At 38.4% G+C, this 25765-nt stretch overlaps 1 protein-coding gene across 3 annotated transcripts in view; it reads right to left on the bottom strand.

The window, feature by feature from the left end:
* Nucleotides 1–7635: 7635 nt before the first annotated feature.
* The window catches only part of LOC113125694 (LHFPL tetraspan subfamily member 6 protein), a 39725-nt gene continuing 21595 nt past the window's right edge, over nucleotides 7636–25765 (bottom strand). For all 3 annotated transcript variants that reach the window (XM_026299324.1, XM_026299325.1, XM_026299323.1), the window contains exons 3-4: nucleotides 10197–10295; nucleotides 7636–8419 (exon numbers count right to left, since the gene is read on the bottom strand). In XM_026299324.1, the coding sequence (XP_026155109.1) occupies nucleotides 8301–8419; nucleotides 10197–10295 (218 nt within the window). In that variant the 3' untranslated portion in view covers nucleotides 7636–8300. The remainder of the gene's footprint in view (nucleotides 8420–10196; nucleotides 10296–25765) is intronic.

The following is a 25765-nucleotide window of genomic DNA, read 5'->3' as shown; positions in this document are numbered from 1 at the left end:
CCTGTTCGGGTGTTTGTGCTTTTTAAATCGTTCATTTCAATGAATTTAAAGCTTAACACGTAAGAGAATTGTAGCACTATCTGACCAAAGTCTACTGACTTTATATTAAAATAGTAATAAGAATAAAAATGACTCAATCCACACATTCTTCAATTGAAGTCAGACAAAAGCTTTCTTTCTGTTCATATGAATTCAATTAGATGGTACAGTCAGATTTTAGATTCAGTGAGCCACGTTATGGACAGCCTGGCTAAATTTGCTTGGCGGGAGAACTGGCATAGCTTTTGCTAACAACACAGGTGTACATAGTTATAGGCTAAATCTAACATCAGACATTTTACTGTCATTGAACATTCTCCTCACAACTAACTCCAGCCAGACTGCATTCAACTGCTGCTAATTGATTTATCAACAGAACCGATCAATTACACATTCCTCTATCAATATGCTGTAATGACTGACTGCAAGAAAAAATGTCAAATGTAAAAAATGCATTTGTAAATGAGCAGCACAATGCAAAAGTGTATTTCATGTGTAGCTGACACTTGAAAATCCACTTGTTTGGTCCTTTAACATTCAGTACAATTAATTTATGGGCACATAGCTGGAACTGTTAAAAGATGCTGTTTGCAAAATTTTGTACTCTGGCAGTGCTCTGATTGCACACATAAACAAGTAATCTTCCTTAGGAGATAAGCAAGGGCAATAATGAGGTAAATACTGGGCATGATGCAACAGTTTGTCCAGAGCTCCTTGATTATGCTGCACAAACTTTTTGGGAAAATGTGATGGACACTTTTGCCTTTCTTGGAGCTGTTAAAAGATGTCTCTGGTGACTTGGTTTGGGAAAAGGCCAGGTACAAACCTCTATACCTATACCTATTATAACGCCCCGCTGATGATTTTCATAACTTCATACACAAATTATAGAGGTAAATAGTTGTTATATATTTCAGAAAAAAGTTTAAAAGTTATTTTAAAAATACATATTTTGTTAACGTAAAAAACACACAAAGTTTCATATTTCTAAATTTTGCCTATTTCAGTATGTAAGGAGCAGTAAACTATTCTACAAAAAACAACAGTCAACATTGTGAGGGAAGACATGGCCTTGTATTTTACATGTGGGGTATCTAAGCTATCACTTGTCACAATTTAACTCCAATCTGCAGCTCTTCCCTTGAAGAAGACATGTAGCAGTCCAAAGTACAACTATTCCAGCCTGTTTGTTTTGGTTTGCTCTGCTACGTTAGTAAGTGAGGAATTTTCACATGGCCAACCAGCTAATCATTAATTAGTGGGCATTAAAGATGGCCACCACAGGGCTAAACTCTACAAGTATGTGTATGGAAGTAACAGATTTTACCACGAAATTGCAGCATTTCATTTGTGAAGTTAAAGGGGTGAAATGAAGATCATTTTTTTACAAGAACAGGCTTTGCAGTAGGTGTTTGTGGTGCATTTAAATGCAGAATCATAACACATCAGTCACTCCCAGTGACACCTTTTTTTTCTAGTTTGTGCTGCTTCAAAAATGACACATGACTGACATCAGGCAGCTGTGAGGCAGAAGAAATTCAAACTGAATGACATTAAGAGTTTATAGAGGCTTCCCAGTTCTGGGGTTTTGCCCCAAAGTGGGACACTTGATTTGCAGTTTTCCGAGTTCAGAGAATTCAAATATTATTTTGATATTTATTTATAAATTAAACCAATTTTAAAGACATATGGACTTCTTTATAATATAATTGGAACTTCATCCATGTTTTTGAACGAGAATACGGGAGAATTCCCTCCTCACATGACAGCTTGGAAATTCCAAAATGAAAAGTTTGGAATCACAAAAAAGGCTCAAGGACCAAAAAAGAGCAGACCAGTCCACAAATGGTTTTCTGCAATGTCTAAATGTTTTTAGACAAAGTTGAGTGGGATGTAAAATCGTATCGACTTTAAGCTTCACTTAACTTTGGAGCTTATTGGTAAAATATTAACACTTGCCTTGCCAGTCTAATTACTATGTTCAAAATAATGGTCATGGGGACATTTAGAACTCCACTGTCTGAGAATGTCAATACTTAAGTCTACCTGAGGCCCACTGAAAAAAGAGAAAGATATAATACTTAGTGGTTAAATGTAAAGAAATCCAGACCTATGATATACTGTTGCAATATTGTTTTCATAGCTCATTGCTCAGATGACAAGAGAAATGAAATGAATCTCCCCATGTATGCCCTTTGAGAAATTAGATAATGAAAATAGAAATTGATGTGTTCAGAGTTACGCCACTGAGGAAACATTAACAGCTTCCAAACCTCTGAATCACTGCCCACATCTCTAATTTGTTCAGCGATTCAAAACAGAATGAATGAACCAAAACGAAGTGGCTGATTATCTGGCTATTAAAGGAGGACAACAAAGAAGCAAAACTATAATCTACTGTTGTTAGTGAAGCTGCTTTGTGGAAAGGGAAGGTCACTTTATAGGACAACTCAAAGTTTATTTGAACTTTAAGGTCCATTTGTGCATCATAAACAAAGGTTTTATCACCATCCTGAATCTTAGAGCATATGTTGCTCCCCAGGTAATTAACTTGGAAATTGTCACCTTGTCCCTCTTTTTCAGTTCATTGTCTTCACAATGTCTTCTGTTTATTAGTTTATCCTTCACAAGCTACAGGGTAGAGACCTGGCTGGTCTTCTCTTTTTTAAAAGACAGAAGGTACAGTTTACTAACACAGAAGAAACCTCCCAGATTGATCGTGTTCTAACAAATACCAACAATGCTAACCTGGCCCTGAGACCTGAGTGTTTCGACAGCAGTTTCAACAAGCTTAGCAGCGCATATCAGACCTGGGCTAAAGGAACTGGAAAAAGTCCAAACAATATGATTATCAGTTACCTAATAATGCTCCAACCAACCTCAATTCTTCCTGGAATGAATCAAAGTCTGGACCTGTGTGGTTTAATATAAATGGGCCACTCTTCTACAGGAAAAACCTCTGGGTAGTCAAAGGCTGACGTGTTATATGTACTGCTTCTCTAAAGGTTTAAAACATAGGCAAATCCTGAAGAAAAAATAATGAATATCTAAAGACAAGCTATGACTTTTTGGCAGCATGTAAAGATGGTTACCACAGTCCTAACAAGATTATATGAAGCTATGGATGACTTCCCAGGTTAGCTGAGGATAAAAACACATTTTTTCATACTTCTCAAGTGAGAATCTGCATTAATCAAATTTGACCACTAGAAGGCAGAGGAATACAATGACAGGCAGACAGTCACACATACAGTACTTTATTCTGCATTCATCTGCAGTTTGGAAGAAACTGACACATTTTGACAGGTTGTCGTAGTTTAATAGGCCTCTGAACCATACATTACAATTTCTAAGTATCAGTATCAGTTGATATCAGTTTGAACTTAGGTCTGTAGTTACTGAGGATAAAGGATCCTTGATCTAGTGACCAGAGTACTGTTTAATAAGATGCAGGGATTCACTCTATCTAAAGACTTGCTGAGGCAACATTTTGGGGACAGGTGACAGAATCCATAAGACATCTCTTTAAATTATGTTTAAAATTCTTTAAAACAGCATTAAAATATGCAGATTGTGTCCAGAAGCTTTTGGTGAAGAATAAAAGAATCAGCTTGTTTCTCCTGAGAGGCTTCTGTACATCAGAGGGTTTGATAGCAGAGCTGATTACAATGAGAAGTACTTCAGTGTTATGACCATTTTTAGATAGGATCTCAGAGAATGATGCTTTTGCAGCTTGCCTGTATATAGCTCACATTACAGCAAGTCTTCCATCGGGTTATATAGTATTTGCACTCTGTGGGTTTTCTGTGATGTTTGGTCTCAATAGGGGTTTATGTTTCCTGAGTAAAGAGAAGGGCTAGGAAAGTTATATTTTTTTACCTTAAGTAGTGCAGCTGAATTCAGAGTCTGAACTCAGTACTAAATGGAAACTGTGCCAACTCTGCAAGTGCTGAGAGGATCATGATGTTTTTGTGCCCAAATGTATATGTATATAATTCTCACTAAGGCTTGAAAATAAACCTGCTGCCTGACTTGAAATTTCTACTGAAATAACTTTAAAAGTGATGCCAGCCTGCATCCTACAGTTTCTCTGTGATTTTAACTGTGCACAAGAACGCCTGTGGGAGGATGCAGAAGCTTTTTCACTTTTGCTCTCCCATTCCTCAGTGCCACTCTTCTCTTACCAGGAAATAACCTGAAGGAAATGACGAAATGAAGTGGTACAGAGGATGAATGATGGAACATGGAGGTTGTTTATTACTTCTCTGAAAAATTGACATCTGTTATTGATGAAGCGTCACAGGAACAGGCTATTTTTCTACTGTCACAGAAATTAGGGAGCCAGGAGTAAACAGCTAAAGACATGCTTAAAATGGTATAAAACTAGAAGGCAACACAGAAATAGTCTTCTGTCCAGTGTGATTTTTTTGTTCTTTTGTTTTTTATCTTAAATAAATAGAGGCATCATCACTTTGCATGCAAATGAATGTTAACCCAGGCTACTTTCACAAATTCTGACTAATTTCTCTGATGTTTGATCATTTGATTTTCTTCTGGTAGACCCACACAGACTATTTTATTATTTAAATTACTCTGGCTCAGGGCTGTGGGACTGACTCTGACTTGTTTCTTCTTTGTCACACATGATAGGGTGGGACAAATTACACCTCTATAATAAGCCCATTCTCATCGTTGATCTTTTTTACATGTCACAAAAGCACAGGTGTAATGACTATAGTGAATGATTTTTGGGATCCTGGTATTATACACACTGGCTTATTGTCACACTCTAATGCCTTATGAGGACATGTAAATAGCACAGCATCACTTAGTATCACTATCACTCAGTGGGTGAGTACCACTTCCTGTATTTTATTATTACTCGGTTCTTGGTCAACCTGGAAGTCGTCCCTGCTATGATGAAGGTTGTCCAAAAGCTCTTATTTCTGCTCTGAGGAGTGAGGAGGCTGCCCAGAGGAGTTATAACTGAGGATACACAGTTTTGTCCTTCACGGAAGTTTGTTACAGATTGACACAGCCCTTTATCATTGATCAGTGATTGGACGCTTTACTTTAAGGCTCAGAGGGTCGGATGTCTCATGTAAGTTAAAACATGTTTTGTTTTGTCACCTTGCAGTTTCTTCTTGTATTGTTTCCTTGCATCTGGAGACAAAGTCACAGGAAAAATACATAAACCAGGGAAACAGTGATGCAGTTAGTATTCATAATGTCTTATGTGGTAAAGGGCTGTTGTGGATCCTCTGTCATTCCCAGCATAGCTCCACCCACTCTCAACACACCTAATGCGGAGGTGTAAATCAGCTGGTTATGGAAGCTATTTTAAATGTAAACAGTGCCACTAATAATACTGAGAAGATGCTGACTTTTTTTAAAAACCAAAATATGCTTTCCCCTCCCAATTTAGAAACCTGCTAACCATAGCCTCCCTGTATTCAGTAGGTGAGCTGGTGAACCTTGAATCTGTCTATCCCTGTATGATTGGAATAACACCCTCTGATCCTCTTTGCTGATGCAGTTTATCTTGTGCTATCATGCATTCCCTTTATTTTCCTGTCTGTAATTGCCAGATCTCTAAAACATAAATATATGGCTAATTGGCTTAGCTTTATGTAGATCGGGGGCTAGTAAAATACAATAGGAAACAAGGAACTGAAAATGGGTGGAATTTATTTTGAAATCGTTAGATATTTAATGTATTAATGATAAACCACTGCACTGCCAGTACACTGATGTACATTACAAAGCAAAATAATCGCTAGTAGTGATATCTAGTGGTGACAAGAGTGACATACCAATATTTTGCTGTACAGGCTCAATATGCTTGCAGTCTTGCCATCCTGCAGCAATATCAATTATGCAATATCTTTATGGAGATTGCTTTTTTAACTAGAGTTGCTCTTAAGGGCAGTAATTATCGCTATCGTACTGCTGGGCAAAAAAATTAATTAGAAATAATTAATTGGTGTGGAAGTATGCAACTGGCTGCCAAGGTTGAACTCTCTAAAGGCGATTCAGTGGTTTTTCCTTTAAATAATCCCCATTCCAACAACATTTAAAAGGGCAGCACGATTTCAGTCTTTCCAGCTGATGTCATACTGTAACTTTAGTAGCATTCACTTAAATTTCCCCTCATGTTTTCTTCCTCTGATGGCATTTTCTTCAAGGTTAAAGAAAATTATCAGGGAAAGAAAAAGCATTTTTTGTAGGTTATTTTTTGGATCCAGCCCAAATACTTTCAAAGAGCTGATCCTGCTGGATATCCCAAATCATAAATGATCAAGATCATCAACCAAAAACACAATTCTTGTCAAGTAGATATAGCCATATATTGTGATGATGCATTTCACATTTTGGCACCAGCCAAAACACATACTTTGTATCAAATGCAGAAACTTGGTAGGTTTGAATGATGCTTCATCACCCAAATTACAAAATATATATTTTTCCAGGTTTTGAGATATCTGGGATCTCTGCCTCTGCCCGATTACAGTTTAGGTCCGTTTGTGGTCCTCACACTGTTGCAAATGACCCCTAAGAATTCTCATAGAAAACAGCAGGTCTGAGCAATGTAAATCCACAGCATTTCCAACAGCTGTGATATCCCTTTACTCAGCAGCTATGAAAGCAGCTGTACTTACAACACATTTTACATGTTTTAAAACAATCAGCCACCTACAAGTACCAAGACCTCAGACTGTATGGCGCACCCTGTCAGTTTGAGGCACGGGTACTGATATAAAGGAGGGAACTTGACCCCAATGTGTCAGCCTCTGCTGATGAGGCATCTGGTTGACACTCTGTAACAATTGCTGCTGATATCAATCAACACAGTAGATCAGAGAGAGAGTAGAATACTGAGGAGCCACTCTAACATATTAAACAGCGAGTACTGAGAGAGCCATTTCTCAAGTGAGAATGGAGAGGAGGGGGCTTATCATTGTCAGGAGAACACCGAACATTGTGAGAACATGTGCATGCTAATGAGGGCCAAATGTGCCGAAAAGAGCTGCTTTGTAAATGAGCTGACTTTGTACACTTGGGCATGGATGAATCTCAGAAGTGTTGTTTGTTAATCAAAGGAGGGAAAACAGAGAAGGAAGGACTAAAAATAGTAAGTGAAAAGCTGGGTGCAGCTCACACATACAGCTGTGGTAATTGCTATGAAAAGGTTACGGTTGTTGTTCCTCACACTATGAAGGCTGGTTAAGGAACTACAAGATAACCGATGACATTAAGCTTATGGATGCAGTTACTGATTGTCCTAGGGTATGATTGCATCTCAGGCATTATCTGGAAGACCACAAAGCTTTAAAGCTGAGTAACCTGATCAAAAGGCAAATAATCTGACTAGAAGTCAAAGGATTTACCTCACCTATAATAAGGAAAAGTTAAATTCACAGCACTGTCTGCCCTTATCCTCTGTATCGATTGGAAGGAAAAAGGACTCCCACATGTAGTGAACACTACCAAGATTAAGAGGTCATGGGAAAATCTTTTTAGGAATGCAAGTGCAGGCCTGTTCAACTTACCCCAGGGCATATTCTGTGACTGAAATAACACTACTATAACAAATCCTCAATTTCAATAAACATTTATTTACAAAACCAAAATAATGACAAAGAATATTTTGAAGAGTGAATACAAAACGTGCTAATATGATAAAATACAATATCATACACAACCTATGAATGTGTTAAATAAACAATGCTTATATTTTTGGGGTTTAGGAAGCAGGCAGCCAGTGTTGGATTGCTTTACATTATTGTATAGAGTGGTTATTGCATTTCACTTTGTGTTTAAGGCAAGGATGAGACATAAAGAGGGGACAGAAACACTTCACGTAACAAATGAAGCAATAGTATTTTTCTTTTCATCACAGGACACTATCACATATACGTCAATGATTGAGGGAGAAGAAAACAGAAAAGAGAATCCTCCCTGTGTTAAAGAAATAGTTACATAACAATTTTACAAACAGGATTGGTCCACACATGTTTCATTTAAGAACAGCTTTTGAAGAGAAGAACCGGTTTTCAAGTCATGTGTGTGTGCTGCATTATGAAACAGTCCCTGCAATTGTCAGATGAGTAGTGTCCCATGATGTGCAGAGCACCATAGTGACTTGGTGTCTTTGGTGCCTGATGTGCTATACTGGTGGGTATCCACAGATTCAGAGTCCTCTCCCTTTTGCTGTACTGCCCGACGTCTCTGCCTGTCCCTGTCTCTCTCTGGTGCTCTCTTCAGTATGGGTACTGCTTCTGCTTCTTCCCTGCAAAACATGACAACCAAGTGCACAGCAGCATGGCCACCGCCGCCCCTGCCCCTGTGCAATAATACGCCCAGCCGATCTGGCAGGATCCTGCAGAAGAAAGTAGAGGAATGAGGTTGATATGTTAAGTTTTCACCCTTTATTTATTTTCCTGACTGTCATCCGGGTCTCCACAATGTCACTGTAATTTGGACAGATAAGCCTTTGGCCTGGGAAATTGGATTTGATTAAGGTTTAACCAGAATGTTTGAGTGTTAGTAAAGACTTGCAGTGTTTACTCCACATTCATTCAGCCTTTTAGAAAAACTCCCACAGTCCCACATCACTTCTGCAATAAACGAAAAAAAAATCTTTCACATCGTAGCTCAGGTTTGAAATGATTTACTTCAGTGAGGTTGAATAAACTGCATCTACTCAAGTCCTGTACCTGCTATGTTAATAATTGTTTTAACAAGGTTTCTACCTTATACTCTTTATGTTGTTTCTATGCTGACATGGCTTATATTTACTGTAGACAGAACTAGGTTTTTCTTATTTTGTTTGTGCTTGGACTTTTAAAATCTATTACCTCTACTTTTCTTTTCCTGTATACACATTTGGCTGTGGTGTATAAATGAATACTGAGTAATGTTGTAGTGTAGGTGCAGATCAGGTGGAGAGTTTAAGTATACAAAACTATGCCACTAGTCTGTCCCCTTAGTCTTACATCTAACATCGACATGTTAAAGAGCAAAAAATGCTGTGAACTGCCTGACATTTTTGTCCAGGCTACTGAGTTAGCATTGTTGAAACAAAAAAAGCACTGAACATAGTTTAACTGTGCAAATAGTCCGGTATGTGGTAAATGCACTCTAGCAATAAACTCTAGTAGCAAAAGATGCTGAAACTGAGTCAAAAGCTGAAAAGCAACACAGTTTTTCTCCTTAAGATGCATATTCTGCAATACAAAAGTAAATTATCTGCATTATTAAACAAGAATGACTTTTATTTGAGTCTAAATTTGGAAAATATTGTGATAGTCAGACTTTAAATTAAAATTTTGGGAGAGACTGAATCTGACTGAATATAATGTGCTAACTACAAACTGGCTGAGAGGATGAGGAGGAGTCGCATTGACAAAACATATCCACCTTCCTCCCACCATGGAAACCTGATTGAATAGACAAAACTGAAAATACTCTGAAATCACAATGGTGCGCTCATCTTCAACAAGTCAATGTAATACATCTGAAGAAAAAAAAAACAATGATTTACTACTTACTAGAAGTTCATTTTTTTAAAATGGAAATCACTATATTAAAACATCCAGTCTTATATTTTTAGCCATACTTTACTTTGCCTTTTGTACCTTCCTCCTTTTCCTCAGCCACATTTTCCCCACACTATATCCCTGTGTTCCTTTCTTGTCCCTACTCTTCTCAATCCAGATGTGTGTTCCCCCCTTCACCCAGCCATCTGATTCCCCACGCCCATCTGCCCACCTGTTTTTCACATTTCCTAATCATTCCTTTCTATTTAAACCAGTCCAGGGTCAGCTGTGACACATCATTACTTCTACTGACACGCTCTTATAGACAGATTGTATTAATCCACTTATATAACACCCTGTGCATTTTAATGTGTGACGGAGGAAGTAGAAAAACTTTTATATATATATATATATATATATATATGTATATATATATATATATATGTATATGTATATATATCTTCTCAGACGCTTGAATCTCCTTGAGTCTCCTTGCTTTTAAAAAGGACAAAATATCAAGGGACAAATAATAAAATCTGTTTTTAAGTTCAAACTTTATCTGTTCTGGGATCTGAAAATTTGTTGAAAATGAATCAAATTTCGTAGCAAATGTCTTACCTAGTTGAAACTGGTTTGAGCTGTTGTTGCAGGTCTGTTTTACTTCCTCACTGTCCCATCCCAGTGGATAGAGTGCGCAGCCAGAGCCTATGAGCAGACCTGAGAACATGAGGAAGAGAAATAGAGTCAGTCAGTAAGGAAGGAATTGCAGGAACCCGACGGATCACTGAGGGTTCAGAAATCATCAGCCAACAAAGCTGACAGGACAACACTGCAGCAAGGACAAACCATCACCACACCCAGGTAGTCACTCAGACAATGAGGTCTGCATTGTTTTTGTGAGACCTCACCTCTGTGGGTTTTCATAATTTAAGGATCTTTTCATTAATGAGGAAGAAAAATGCAAAGCAGTATGTTTTGTTTTTTTCTTTGTTGCATCCAGATATCAAGCTATGTGAAATGAATTCGAATTCAGGTTTTGTGTGAAATCTCTCCCATTCTTTGGTTTATATTTTAATTAAAATGATTGAAAAGACAATGAGCTGCTACTTTTCAATAGGGTGATGTGTGCCACCTCACCTTGGTGATGTTTTTTTGTTCACCTTATCAACTGTTTCCAGCGAATGCTGACAAAGAGGCAGCTCTGACCTATTTCAGCAGTTTTACCTCTTAACAAGCCTCAAATCCTTTTGTAAAATAACACACACTGTGTCTTTAACACTTCATCACATTTTTACTGCAAGAAAACAAAGCACTCCTCTGCCAGCAGCTCATAAAACCGCTGCAAATGAACAATGAACATATGCAAATAGCTTGGCAATTTCTCACAGAGGCAATGGCAAAAAAAAAAAAAACAAAAAACAAGCATTTTTTGGTATGCAATAATTACTGTAAAACTCTGGGAAATCCTTGAGGGACTGCTTTATGCCAGTGATTAAAGAGACTTATGACTGTGCTTAAAACTGCGAACAGAGACAAGAGTAAAATCTAGTCAAGGCCATTACATTAAGGATTAATATCCACAATATTTGCCTACAGCCAGGTCTTCACAAGTTATTCCCTGGATGCCAAGGCCTGTCTCTTGAAATTATCCTGTGGGGGCCCCTGGTAGGTGGCTCTGCCATCACATTAGCTTAATCCCCTCTGATGTGTCTGCCCTGCTATCAGTTTTAGGATGTGAGGATGGCAGCAAAGGAAGGGAAAGCAAGAAAGCGCTGCCTTCCAACCTGATTATCCCTGCCATCCAGGACTGCCTTATAACATCTAGGCCAGATAACGGGCAGGAAGTAATCCACATGCTAATGCAGATGGACTTGAACAACCAGCTAACATCTAAGGTGGAGCAGGAAAAGTGAAAAAGACATTTATATTTCCCCCAGTAGCTGCCAAAAGGACGGAGAATGTCATTGGTTCTGGGAGAAAATAGACTGGCTCATCATGGCACCTGTGGTGGAAAATCAATTCAGGGTAACTCTGGCATGTTGATGAGAATGAAGGGAAATTAAAAGGCTCTGACCAAGTCTGTGTCATTACAGCTCAAGATCAGAGGGGCTCCGAGGATTTTCATACATAACAACTCAGCCGTTTCTTTTTCAGACGGCTTCCTACCAAAAATTACTACCTTTAGCAAAGCAGTGCAGCAAAGGTATCACAGGAGCATCTGATGTAAACCCCTGTACATGCAGCCACCGTGGATCCCTGATGAACATAAAACCCACTATTCTGCATGGTACAAAAGTAAGAGAGCACACACAACCATTAAAATATTCTGTTATATAATGTTATCAAATGTGTTTTGATATGAATTTGTAACAGTAAAGACTGTAAAGCATGCCAGCATGATAATGTATTCATGATTAATATTTAACAAAATCAGGAATTCTCTTTTATGCTTTGTGCAATGCACAGTGATACAGCAGCATGTAATCAAATTGATTTTTTTTTTTTTTGCTGCTAAAGAAAAAGAGACAAAATGTAGTTTTGTTTCCTGAAGACATTGTTATTCTATCCAGCAAACTGTAACATTTCCATCTGAATAATCAAGATTTATTGGGATTCTCAATCATACTTTGATTAACACATTTGTTAAAATGAACAAAATCATAAAGGGCTTCTGTTCTGTAGCAGGCACCTCAGAGAGAATAGGGAACGAAAGACTTCAGTGCATAGTTTCCACATGATGACTATGAATGTTGAAAAGACTACAGGCAAGAGGGAAATTATCGCCACTACAAAGACAAGAGCTCAGTTCCATAGTGTAAGCACAAAAAAATCAAAGGTTTCTGTGTTTTCTGTTGATTTTAGTGATAAACTCTCTGAGCCTGCAACATTTCAATGGGTGAAATAAATGCGAGCATACGCATGTTACTACATGAGACTGAAAACACAAATCACTGACACCAGATGGAACAAAATATAAACATATCACTAAGGTGTAATTCAATTCCGTATCTTATGCAGCCCTACATTTCTCTTTTATTTATTTGATATTTATTTTTCCCAAGATAGTTAATTCCATCAAATCTCATCCGCCATACTTGATATGTGGGTTACTGAGAAGCAGAGGTAGGAAGGCTGGTGCCTGGGATGTAGGCAAAAGAATGAAAAACCATCTTTCGAATAATTTTTATGAGCCAAGCTGCTAAAAAGCAGTGTGGACTTGTGAGAGGAAAGTACCTCAGGCTCTGATTCTCCATGCATGCTGTTTCAGACAGATACTTCCTGCCCTTCTGATTTCCTAAGCTGACACTGATGTGCCTCGATCTGCACAAATAGACAGTCAGGGATTTATGTCATTTAGCGCCTGGTTGTCAGCTACAGCAACAATTCTCAAACTTATTGGTCTATAACCTCTTAACAACACCTTCTGAATATTTTTTGTCATATTGTTTCTTTTATTTAAAAAATCAGTTTGTTAATTCCCCAAGATAGTTGACCTAAATGTGGTGTCCAAGCCCTACTGAAGAACAACTGAGCTAGCGGACATGCTACAATTACTAAACCACATGCTAGACTTCATAGGAAAAACCTTAATGATGAAAACGGGTTCACCATGGCAGAAAACAATAAGAGCAAAACAAAAACAACCTCAAATGAAAATACTGCAATAGAAAGTTGGCAAATTCAGCTCTCAAATGTTATGTTGAATGAAGAACAAGAGAAACTATTAGTCACAGTATGATGGAATGTCCAATATATAATGAGGATAAAGAGCAGCCTAAACAAAAAATAAATTCAAAACAATAAATAATAAACTTTGTAAAGTCGGTCACTTTAATTTGAGAATTTTTTGTGAAATTCATTATTTTTCGCCAAAGCACAGAAAGATTTTCTTCTCTTTCAGACAACATGATCATCTTCAACTAGCGGCTCCTTTTGCAGTGAGCAGATGGCCATCTCATGAAGCAATCTTTGCAGGACCCCACTAAGCTGCCACGAGGATAGTTGAAGTCGGCAGAAGGCTGTTACTGCAGCTATGCAACAACCACATGACATGGTAGAACAGACGGCCACAAAAGATGTGAGAAAACTGAAACAACCAGTCTGCACAGACTCTCTTTGTACCTTCCACAGAGGTTACTAAGAATCAAAGTCACTAGTTTCACTTTTGGTCAAACTAAAGATGCCCTTAGCTTTCTGGGTGATCAGGAGAGGCTCAGCTGCTGCTCTATCAACACAGGCCTGGGAGGTTTGTTTGTTTACCTTCACAACCACTATTTGTATAGACTTAGTTCATCTTGGAGTCCTGCTTCAGTTTCTATGGCAGCCAGCTGATGCCTGATAAGTCTGCTGTGGTGGAGGAGGTGAAGAAGAAGAAAGGGGAGAGAGCATGCAGTGCAAGATGGGAGAGGCCAGACAAGTTATTCACAGATTGAGTTTCAATTGATCTTCATGCAGTCATTATCAGAATGACTATCTCCGGCCTAATGGCTTCTCTGAAAGGCTATTCTATGAACTGGGAAAGAGTTCGGTTTTATGGCTTTAACCAAATACAATCAGTCCCAGATATCATTGTTCAATCCATAAAATCTGCTCTAATATAGTGATCTCTCTTCTGTGTATCCTTTCCTCAGATTTCATCATCATAGTTGAGCTCACTTTTGAAATCGCATTTTCAGTTCTAAAAAGCTCACAGAGAATTACTTTATTCCATCAGAGCTGTGCTATTGTGCCCCATCCATTCTGTCAATGCTTTTTACCTGAAAGAAAAACTGCCCCCTTTTCATATCCCCACACATTCTCTGATTTAGGGAGTGCTAGTGCCTTTTGTCAAGCTTTTCTGCTCTCTGTCAAGAACCAAGAATTTCTTTAGCCTATTCCATGCCCCAAGACAATACTATTCAAGGTTATCATTCAAAAGGCCAAAGAAGACAAGGAGAAAAGGCCGCCGCTAAGCTGGAGAGAATTTTGGTGGCTAGGGAATTGGCGTGGGGATGTGACTGAATGGACTGGCTTAATGTAAGACATTCCCTTCAGGTTTGGAGGATCATCCAAAAGGGAAAAAATGTAGAAATGTAAATGCAACCTCACCTGGGAAGGCAGGCTTATGCAGTGCCAAAATAATATGCACCTTTCTACAACCTTTGGTCTTATTCTGTGCCACATATTAAGACAATTTTCCAGATGAAGACATAATCAGTCAACATTACGATCAGAAATTAATGAAACAAGTTACAAAAAGGGCAATGATCTGATGACAAAGGCACTTTTTCCTAGTTTCATTTTAACATTTAACACCGAAATAAACACATTTCATATGGTGTTGTCTGTATGCAAGCGAACAGCTGAGAATAGCTGACAAAATCTTTGGGCAATTCCACATGTTCAGAACCATTTGCTTAACCAATAACTAGATTCTCCTTTAGTCTAATTCAAATGACATTGTTGGCATATTAAGTTTAAGAAAAGGTTGACTCACTGTTTTACTTTTCTGAGTTTTAATGTGGTGCAACAAGTTCCCAGTGTCACCTCAGCCTGAGCAGCCTGTGAGATTAGGAGACCCATCCCTGCATGTTGAGGCAAGTTTTCTCCTTCATGTACAGTTTCTTATGATGTTCTGATTCGCTGTCATTCAAGTTGCATCGACATGGTGTTTTCAGAACACTTTACTCTATGTGAGCGTATTTGCGGGTGAAGCTGGTGTTTTTCATATCAGTCACCAAGGGATCTGGAAATTCAGATGAAACATCTCTGGAGCCATGACAGACAGAGGATGAGGGTGATGTAGCTAAAGGTGGAGTTTAAAGAAAAGTGTATAACATATGTGTGATATGTGCAAAGAAGCATACAAATACTACTGATGCTGTCACTAGCTGGCATTCAAGCATTATTTAGCCAATAGTCTACTACTTTCTACTTGTTTACATACCCTGTTAAGTGGCAGTCTGATCAATGATCATTTTTTAAAATCAATATCACTTTGCTGAGCACTTTTTTTTTTAGCCTGAATCACTTAAGAATGCTCATGGTGAAGATGTTTTTTCTGAAAAAATAAATAAATAAAAAAATCTATGTCCCTCCACATTTTCCCTACATTGTGAGATATTTTTCCTATTAGATCTCCCAGTTTATGGTCTTTTATAGAGTCAGATTTATATTTTTCCATGTTTTGTTGGATTGAATCTATAACACAGGAAACTGTGCTAGTGAGCAGCCCAGTAAGAGCAGAGATCTGTGACAAACAAGCTCTACATCAGGCTCTGACTATTCATCCAGAGTGTGACCATCCTCTCTGTGACAAATTTCCCCCTCTTCCTGCTGGTATTTGCAAGTGTTGGCACAAGAAAAGGTCAAACAGTTACAAACACGCCTCTTTCTCATCGGCCATCAATGACTTAACATTCATTGTTCATTTGATGTCCCCATCCAACTGTTAATTTCATGTGTTGACTCATTGTTTTACTTTGCATTACTTCTTTGTTTATCTTATTTTAGCTGTTGTACATCAGTTGCCATCTTGGACTAATTAATAATAAATGGACCTGAAGTGAACAACACACAGTGGGCTAGTGTTATGAGCAAGCTTGTCTTGGTTTTGCATGTAATCTTACAAAATCTTTACATGTTTTAAGATCAATATGACTATTGAATATGGTATATCTTAGGATATAAATTTGTTTTGCTAACCCCATTTTTTTTTTATTATACTGCACGTGTGTCACCTTTCATTTTCCACTACAGGAATTTAACAAAAGTAATGTAATATCATCATATTATCATAGGAATGCAAAAAGGTAATGTATATCAAAGACTTGGGATGTTTCACATAGGAGAAAGATTATATCATGGATTATGTCCATGTTCTGGATGCTGTTTTTTAATCACCATCCATATTTGTAACAGTGTTGATGCAAAACAAAATGTTTTCCTGTTACACTGTGACACTGTCCACAGCATGTTGTGTTTTGTTACAGGCATTCTGTCAAGCACTGGTCTTATCTAATCACACTATTAATCTGTCACACAGCTGGTAATTAATAAACACAGCAATTACAAGAGCAAACTGACCTCTGGTTCATTAAGCAGTGGGCCTGTATTAACTAGAAAAAAACAGCATTAGATCCACAGCTCAGGAGCACAACAGTGCATAAAATGTACACAAGATAAATCTGAGGTATGCTAAATATCTAACAAATAACTTTCAAAAACCAACATATTATAGATATGTGGAGAGAATGAGATTTTCACATGAGGGTGAAGATATTTTCTGTATGTTTCACTCTTTCCAGCTACAAACCCACACCTCTTTGTAACCTCAACAGTGTCTTCTCTCATATCACATTGCAAACTGGACAATCTCCCAGCCCCCCCCAAAAAAACAAGACAACAAAAACAAGAATTCAGCAGCATCCAAGAGAAACTTCTTCCTCTAGCTTTTCCAAAATGCTGCTGAATTTTAACTTTCTCTTGTAAATGTAGTCACTCTTGTGCTAAATTAGTTTGGGAATGTAAAGCATGAAGAAGAGCAGAAACAGTGAATTCAGGGTAGGTATGTTAGTATCTGAGATCACCTGACTGCTAACATACTAGGTTGGTATTAATGTGCTGCCTTGTTTGTTTTACCAAAGTTAAAAAGAAGATTTTACTTTTAATGACATTATGTGTTATCTTTGTAAGGCTTGGTGGCAGGGTGGTGACAGTAAGCTACTTTACTTTCACATGACAAAGTCAGTCAAAGGCATCTCTGCCCAGTCTATTCTGAGCAAGAGTGTTTCGCCCTGAACTGAAACTTTGATCATTTTAAAAAGCACGTAAAGGGTATGAACATTATCTACAAACTATAATATAAACATCCTTCGGTATCTATCAGAAAGGCGAGTCGAGAAGAAAACTTGTGAGGAGAACAACAAAGTTAAAGGGTAAGAAGATCCTCCTCAGGGTAGTATCCACTTTAAGGTCGTACAAGTGTGGCTCTTTTAACTGGGTCATATCTGATGTGTTGAGCTGCACCCTCCTCCCAGTGAGGGAGCCTGACAGGAAAGTACGCCACATGTCTAAAAATCAGCGTATACCTACAGCGATCCCTTTCTGCCTTAATTACCTTTTACAATAAGCGGTAAACATGCAAAAATCAGGCCTTCTGGGGACAGGAATATCAAAGACATTGCAATCTATGTTTTAATATTTATGTTAATGGAATCCAGATTTGAAATGAATGTTTTAGGATCCTCCACAATCACACACTGCTACACATCAAAATGCCTCTTTGACAGTACTGGGGCTTGTCATGTGAGCAGCTCCATACCGCAAACACAAAGAGCCTCTTTTGAAAAGACAATGCAACTCTTAAGGGACTGAGCAAAGACTGACTCCCACTGCCAACTATACAAAGACCTCCATAGCCTGTGTTTAAAGTGCTGGCCCAGTGCATTCAAACTGACTTATGGGACAGACACCAGGCTAGCTTATTGCCCTGAGGGACTGAGTATAAGCAGCCCTACCTAACTCCTAAAAAATCAAATATTTCCTACACTAAAGAATCACTTTTGGTTCCAAGCCTTTTATTGTGTGGGTGCAATGCAAAAGAGATCCCTGTAGAACATGAAGCCCATTCTAAAACCCTGGAAGAATGTATAGTGATAGCATAATAACTTATACATACAGTATATCCAAACTGATTTTTATAAGTAATTATTTACATTGAGAAAACCCTATTTCATTCAAGTTTCATTGTTAGATAGCAATTGTTGAATGCTGAACTGCTTTAGATATCCATGATTTATATAATTTGACTTAACATTTTGAAAAAACTATTATTAAATTTCTTGCTGTAAGTTAGATGAGAATTAATATCACTACACTAAATACAATAAAGTATAGCTAGGAGACAGTTAGCCTATCACAGCACAGAACAAAAACTAGCCCGCTCTGTCTGAAGGCCACAATATCCATCTTCCAGCACCTCTAAAGCACAGGAATTAAGACATAGGCTAACACTCATCCATACAAAAACAAACTTTAAAAATGACATGTTGAGTCTCTAAACGTTTTATTAGGCTGATATTCAAAGTGGGCAGTTTCCCTGTTTCCAGTTCTTATATAAAGCGAAGCTAACTGGCAGCTGGTGATAACATTGTGTTTATGGCACAGACATGAAAGTTGCATCAATCTTTTCTAACGTTCAACAGAAAAGGGATTTAGGGTTATTGAAAAAAAATCTAAGGGGAATTTTCTGTTAGATTGTTTCTCTTACATCTGTACGCATAGATAAAGGTTAAAAGACAATGTTCTCTCATGGAAGTGTCTCTCCTCTTTCATCACATGCCATTATTATGCCATTTGAGAGCCGTTGAGAAACAGAACAATCAAAATGAGAACACATTATGTAACATGTCAAGTAATCTGTAAGCAATTCAATACGGTAATACAATGAAGAGGCAGAGATGAGGTTGCGCAGGACTGCTTGTGCTTTTGACATTTTGTATGATATTGAATTGGTATTGTGATGCTGCATAATCATATAATATCTGGTTTATCCTGTTCACTCAAGGATGAAAAGCTATTTCTGCCCCACTGATTCCACAGATTGAAACCAAACAGATGTCAAGAAAAGGCTACCAATTCCATTTCATATGAAGATTTACCATTATTTTTGCTTTTCTCTGCTGTCTCTGACAGAGCAGTAAAAGTACAGAGGTAAACTGAAGCAGATTATGTTGAGATAAATGCTAGTGATGAAAGTACAGCCTCCTGGTGAAACACTGTCTTCTTAACAATGCTATAGGGAGTCCTTTGCTCCACAGGTAATAAAAAAAGATGCAGAATAAACAGCAGCTTCTTAATGCTGATTGTGTGGAAAAGCCAATGTGACAGTGACGCTTGTTTATTTTACTGATGTAAAAAAAGTCTCTCTTGTGGTAAATTATTTTATTTTCTGCTCACAGCACTGGCTAAACATGACGGCTTGGTTCTTGCTTTGACAGGTACACTCATTAAATCTCCATCTTGATAAACAGTTCATATTTTGTCAGTTAAGCCCTGAGGCAAACAAAATCAAACATTCAGGAGAAAGAAATAAAATCATAGATGAGTGAGAACCCAGATAGATTAAAACCCAAAAGGTTGAGCATTAGCAGGTGGGCTGAGAATGAAGCTGTTTATATGGGTAATTATAGAAAATAGAGAAAACACCCATAAGTATCTGAATTAAATCCTTGGCTTTATTTTATTTACTCGTGTCTGTTTAGGAAAATGTGAAACTGATGTAATGCAGAATGAACAATGGAACAGTTATTCAGCTTGATATGTTTCCAATAAAATGGGAACTTTTTAAACAGGATAGTGCCCTGGCCAAGTTTTATTTTACTACACTTCAGACAACACAAAATTAACACATCTATTACACTGCTGCCTCCCACAAACATATGGCTTCAATCAAGCTGCAGGCATTCATGTCGTAAGAGTCAATGCATCACATGAATCCACAGATTATAGTAAGGGAGGAAGGGCACATGAAAATCAATTGTTCCCTGTGTCCTTGCAAAACTGCCTCTCACTGAAATGTTTCAGGGGAAACATCAGAAGAAAAGCAGATGCAATGATAAGTGGAACAATTACCCTTAACAACCAATAGTTCCTTCATTTCCACTCTTATTGTTTTATGTTCAGATTATACTGGACTAATAGCATGCTATCACTTTGCTCCTTAACTGTGTGTTCTGACAAAAAGCCAGTATGACAAGAACAGTCTTACATAAAAGAAAATATAAAACTGGGGTCTACTGCACTGAGATGAACTTCGACACATTATAGTGCTCTCCGTGATGAGGCAGAAAAATTTGCCTCTGTGTCATGTGTCAATAGAGGTTCCCATTCATGGTCAAAGGAGCTCGTCCACAACACATCCCCTGATTGAATCGATTTGAGCTCACGTAGCTCTTACTCCTACTCACAAATTATGAGTGAATAGTCCCAGCTCATAGGTCAGTGCATGTGCGAGCACTTCTTTTCTGGGATGAAATGCTTCTTTTTCGCGATTACTGTAACACTGTTATGGTAGCCTCACAGTTACTGAAGACGCTGCCTAGGGCTTTTAAGAATGTACCAGTGGACATTTCAGAGCTAGTCAGCCTGATTGATTGAGCTATAAAAAGTTTGTCCATGGGGCTTACAGGACTCGGATAAAAGATTAGGAGTCTGTTGAGGCTTGATTAATGTTAGTGGACATAACCTCTGGCCAGTGGTGCTGAAAGATTTATATAAACAGGATCTCAGCACTGAAATATCCACACTGGAGAGATCTGAAGCCAACGAGAATGAAACCATCACAGGGTATCCCCAGGACACAATCAAAATCAAAACAGCATCGTCACAACTCCATAATGAGACAAACAAGACTATTATCTGACAGATGAAGCAGGACAGCAACATGAGCAACAAAACAGACTAAAGCAGACATCTCAAAGGCAGCAACTCCAATTTCATTTTCCAGTTTTCTAAATTAGAAGGAACGTGATGACACTGGGAGAAAAAAAAATCCTTTGCATATTTATACAGGACGTTGTCTGTGTCAAGGCCTGCCCCACCCCCTGGACTTAGGCTGCCTGATTAGTATTCAGGGAATTCATTAAGGCACAATCGCTTGTGTCTGGGAACATGGGAACTCTTGATGGAGAAGAGGTTGAGTTTGGCCCACTGGGTACGTCCCCACACAAAAAGTGCCCCATCCCCCAGACCTGAAGGTCACTGTGTCCTTACTCTGCTACTGATCTGGTGATCAGTAGCAGTGGGTTGGGGAGGGGTGTGTTAAGATCTTTATTTGCGCATGCTGTGTGGTTGCCAGCATGCAACGATTTAGACTGTGCCTGCGAAAAAGGTAAATGTGAGTTTGACTTTTGGCTTGATTGTCCCCAAAGGCAATCACCCACAATTCATCACCCAAGAGGTGCTGTTGTGCTGTGTTGTAATATACTGTTTCTCCTTGTAAGCTATAAAAAATATAAATGAGATGAGACTTTGCAGCCTGCAGACCATACATCCCTCAAAAGTTATACCCCAGCCCCCACACCCACACCCCAGCTATTAAAATCAATGTGGAGATGAATGAAGAGCAGAAACCAGGGGGACACCGAGTAGAAAACTCTTCCGGCTGCTCCAGTGGTTCATACATTAGGGAGGCAAGCCTTGGTTGCGTCCCGGCAAACCAGATATGAATCATTTCTCAAGCACTTACACACTTCAGCCAGTTTAATAAAAAACACCAAAACCTGTCGTGCATGAAAGCTTCACAATAATAAATCACAGGCGAGGAGAAAATATTACATAGGGCCATGGTGCACAAATCCATTAGTGTTTGGCCTTGGTTTCCACTCACTGCTGGACTGTCGGTCTTGTGTTTCTTCTATCCTGCTGTTACTGCTTTGACTTGCAGCACCAAATAAAAAACTCTTCGATGGCGGCGCCTACCTCTGACAATGATTTCAAATTATCAAACACAGACAAAAACACTTACCCTTGTTTTATTAACTCAATTTATGCTTGTTTCTCTTCAAGTGGCTTCTTGATAGCTGAGGAAGGATCTTTACCACGCACCGATCTTAAAACTAATTACCATTAAAACAATATACAGAGATGTACTAGCAGTCCACAGTGTATATCCTCAAGATGAATCTGAGCCTTATCCTGAAGCTCCTTTCTGTTTTCCTCCACCACAATGAGGGACTTTGATCATCCACTCAACTCAGCAAGAGAAGAGGAAAACAGCGTTGGGGCATAAGAGTTGGGTTTTCCACACAGGGGAATGCAGAGCAGAGGAAAATGAGGTGAACAGTCATGAAAAGAAAAGCTGAAAACCTCCAGCAGCTGCAACACACTTGACAGGTAGCTAAGCTGCAGAAGCAAGTGTCAAATAAAACAAATTGCTAAACCTTTTCTGACAAAAAGCACAGTTTCAGGATTGTCGCGACAGTAGTGGAAATTAAGTTGCCAGAGACAGAAAATGTCAAGGATAGATCATCAACATCAGGAATAATGCTGACTTTAGTGGTAGTGGTGAAGTGTGTGCATGTCTGTACTCACAAGGTAGCAGTTTACATCTATGAATTAATTATAAATCTTTGGCTTTTTGCAGTTCCTTTGTCCAATACATGACTGGAATTCCTTTTATTTATTGTAGTTTTTGTCATGAAGCCAGGGCAAAAAAAAAAAAAAAAAAAAAGGCTCCTCCCAGCAGGGACCAGAGCATTCTGTCTCAAAAGATGCTTTTTCTCTTTTGGAGCCCAGGCATGGCAGCCACAGAAGCATGAACATGACAGCACAAGTGAGTCAATAAACACACCCAGGCAACACACTTTCATTTAGAAAGGAGGGAGTACTTCAAAGTTCAGCCGAAGGGGTTAAGGGATGAGAAATCTGTAGTTCATCTGATCAAAAGCAGGGACCAACCTATTTGTTGTTTTAGAAATGTGTTGAATCATGCCTGTATGATAATTACATTATTGTATTAGTGTTTTGGCTCAGGTGTTAGAGCAAAAGGCATTACTAGATAGTAAAGCAATATGTACTATTTCTGGCAAATCCCCTCATAAAAAAACAATTTTGCTTTGACAAACAGAGAAGCAAAGGGTATTATTAATCACGCTAGAACACAATGATTTTGCAAGAAGAAGCAATAAATGCAAAGGAGGATATATGAGATATATTTCAGTGGAAACTGCAACAAATGAAGTTCTGGAGTCCTGTGAGTGAGTGTGTACGTGAGCGCATATTGCAAAGGTTTAAGGTACCCATTACTGCTGAGTGGAGCAGAAATGGGATTAGTGGTACCCTGAGGGCACAGATGGCACCAAAATCCTCCAAGTCGTTCTGAAAAGGTCAAACAAAATATAGGAGAGCCACCGCCAGCTCCTCACCCACCCACTCACTGATGCTAACAGATTCCTTGGGCTGGTTTCTTCTCAGGCTTCAGACCCTCATCAATCCTATGAATGCTCCGCAATCATTCTTTTCAAATGTGTAACAGAGAACACAACGGAAATGCCTTTAAAATGTCAACCGGCTGAGAATGTTTGAGAACACATGAGAACACATGTTGTGTCACTGATGAGATCATGGTGAAGGCTGAATTCAATAAGAAGCTTGTGGTGCTTTAGTGGAAAACAGATTTCATCAGGGCTCTATTGTTAGGATGTTTAGCAGGACATGAAGAAAGACAGAAAAATGCTGTTGCAGAAACAGAGTGATATATTAAAAGACATTAGTCTTTATAGCTGTGCAGTGGACAAATGAATTGCTGTGCGAAGTGTAATTACGTTTGAAGGTCATTTTTGACGCTTTCCTTTCTTCTCCCCTCATTTGTGTCTGTCATACTGCACATACTCAGGTCTGTTGTTTGCATTGCAGCAATGAGGATTGCATTCCTCCTCTGTCTTGTTCTGCCATACTGCTGTGATTGTGTATTTCCTGCCACCATAAGGTTGCATCCTCCCCAGGCGCTGGCTCCTCCACCAAGAACATATGGCAAGGCCAACTAGGCAGCACTCTGCAAGACTTTTCACAGCATCTTGTGTCCATGTTTTCTTTGAGCGATCTGCTACACTGCTTACAGAGGGCCCTATTATCAAAAACACAAACACCTACTAACCATTACACATGTAAGAAGAATCTGTATATACTAGATAACTACTAGTAAACACATTTGCTGCTGCCTCAGCTGATGTCTCAACTCTGTCTATTAAGACTCATCATCCTTGTGAAATTAAACAGTTTAGAAAATCTGCATATAAATTCATGCAAATACCTTGCATTAATTATGGGCATGGCTTCCAGCTATTAAACTACATAAAATAATGCATCTCTTTGTATCAATTTACCAAACAAAACATAAGTTTATTAGTGAGCTTCAGAGATGCTGACAGGTAGAAGTCATGCTTATATACCATGGGGCTACTGGAAAATTATGGTGAAATCGAAGGGCCCATGAAATTTGAAATTTATTTAGTATCTGTTTTGCTGTAGAATGGGAAACCTGCATCAGACATGACATATCATATGGAAGGTTTCATTAAGGACAGCAAGCCAGCATGCTAGTGAATAAGAGGAGAGAAGTTGAGGTTGATTTCTATGGCTGACGCTGATGACAATACATATTTTAAGAAATCAGGGCAGCTGATGGCTGATTTATGATGGTTTTTTTGGGGTTTTTTTTGGCTCATATGTTGGGCCAATTCGAGGATCAGACTTTTGTGAGTGCTAAGCTCCTAAGGAGAATATGACATTTATACAGTGCCTTTGGCCCAGTTCTCTTTCTACTGACTCCATCCTGCTCACTCTTCTTCTTTTCCTCTCTATCCTCCTCTCTCACTTTGTTCTGTCAATGAAATAGCAAACTTAACATCCAATCACAGAATCTATAATGTTATTATATATATATATATATAGAGGTATACATTGATCCATATCGATTTATAACATTATTGTTATTGAATATTTGAATAAGGACAAGTGTGAAGTGAAGTGTCATTTTCACCTTACTTTCTCACCTGAACCTGGCTGTTTTTTTTTTGTTTTTCTCTCTCTCCCTCTCTCTCTCCAATACACACACATATATATATATATATATGTGTGTATATATATATACACATATATATATATATATATATATATATATATATATATATATATATATATTAATATCCTCAGCAATTGTCCAATGCTGATTATGTTAAAACTGGCAAAAATCTCCAACTAATTAATTGGTCGACATCTAGAGAAACCATATGACCATATGAAACACTGCTTTACTAGATGTCCAACAGGGAAACTACTGGGTGGGTTCCTCCTTGTACCCATTTGTGTTTCTTGATGTCTCGTTTTTCAGTAGGTAAATGTTTGTTTGGAAGACTATATTGTATGCTCTGAAGGGCTTGTCCTTGCTGCACCACACACTTTGCAAACTGTGCATGACAGCTGGCAAACCAATCACTGAACAATGGGGAACAGTTTAGATGATGTGCCTCCAAGCTGTTATCACTCCAAAACCTAGTGAATAACTAGTTGGGAATATGATGTGAAATTGCACATGGCTTATTTCTTGTTCTGCTGGGTAATTTATGAGAAAGTTGACAATAGTAATAAATGTTGCCTATTTTTTTTTACATTTTAAAATTCACATGGAAAACAAATGAAAAGAC

The sequence above is a fragment of the Mastacembelus armatus genome, chromosome 13, assembly GCF_900324485.2.
Source record: "Mastacembelus armatus chromosome 13, fMasArm1.2, whole genome shotgun sequence".
Taxonomy (NCBI): Eukaryota; Metazoa; Chordata; class Actinopteri; order Synbranchiformes; family Mastacembelidae; genus Mastacembelus; species Mastacembelus armatus.
Note: the sequence above shows the minus strand (reverse complement) of the source record. Positions and strands in the feature narration are given on the sequence as shown.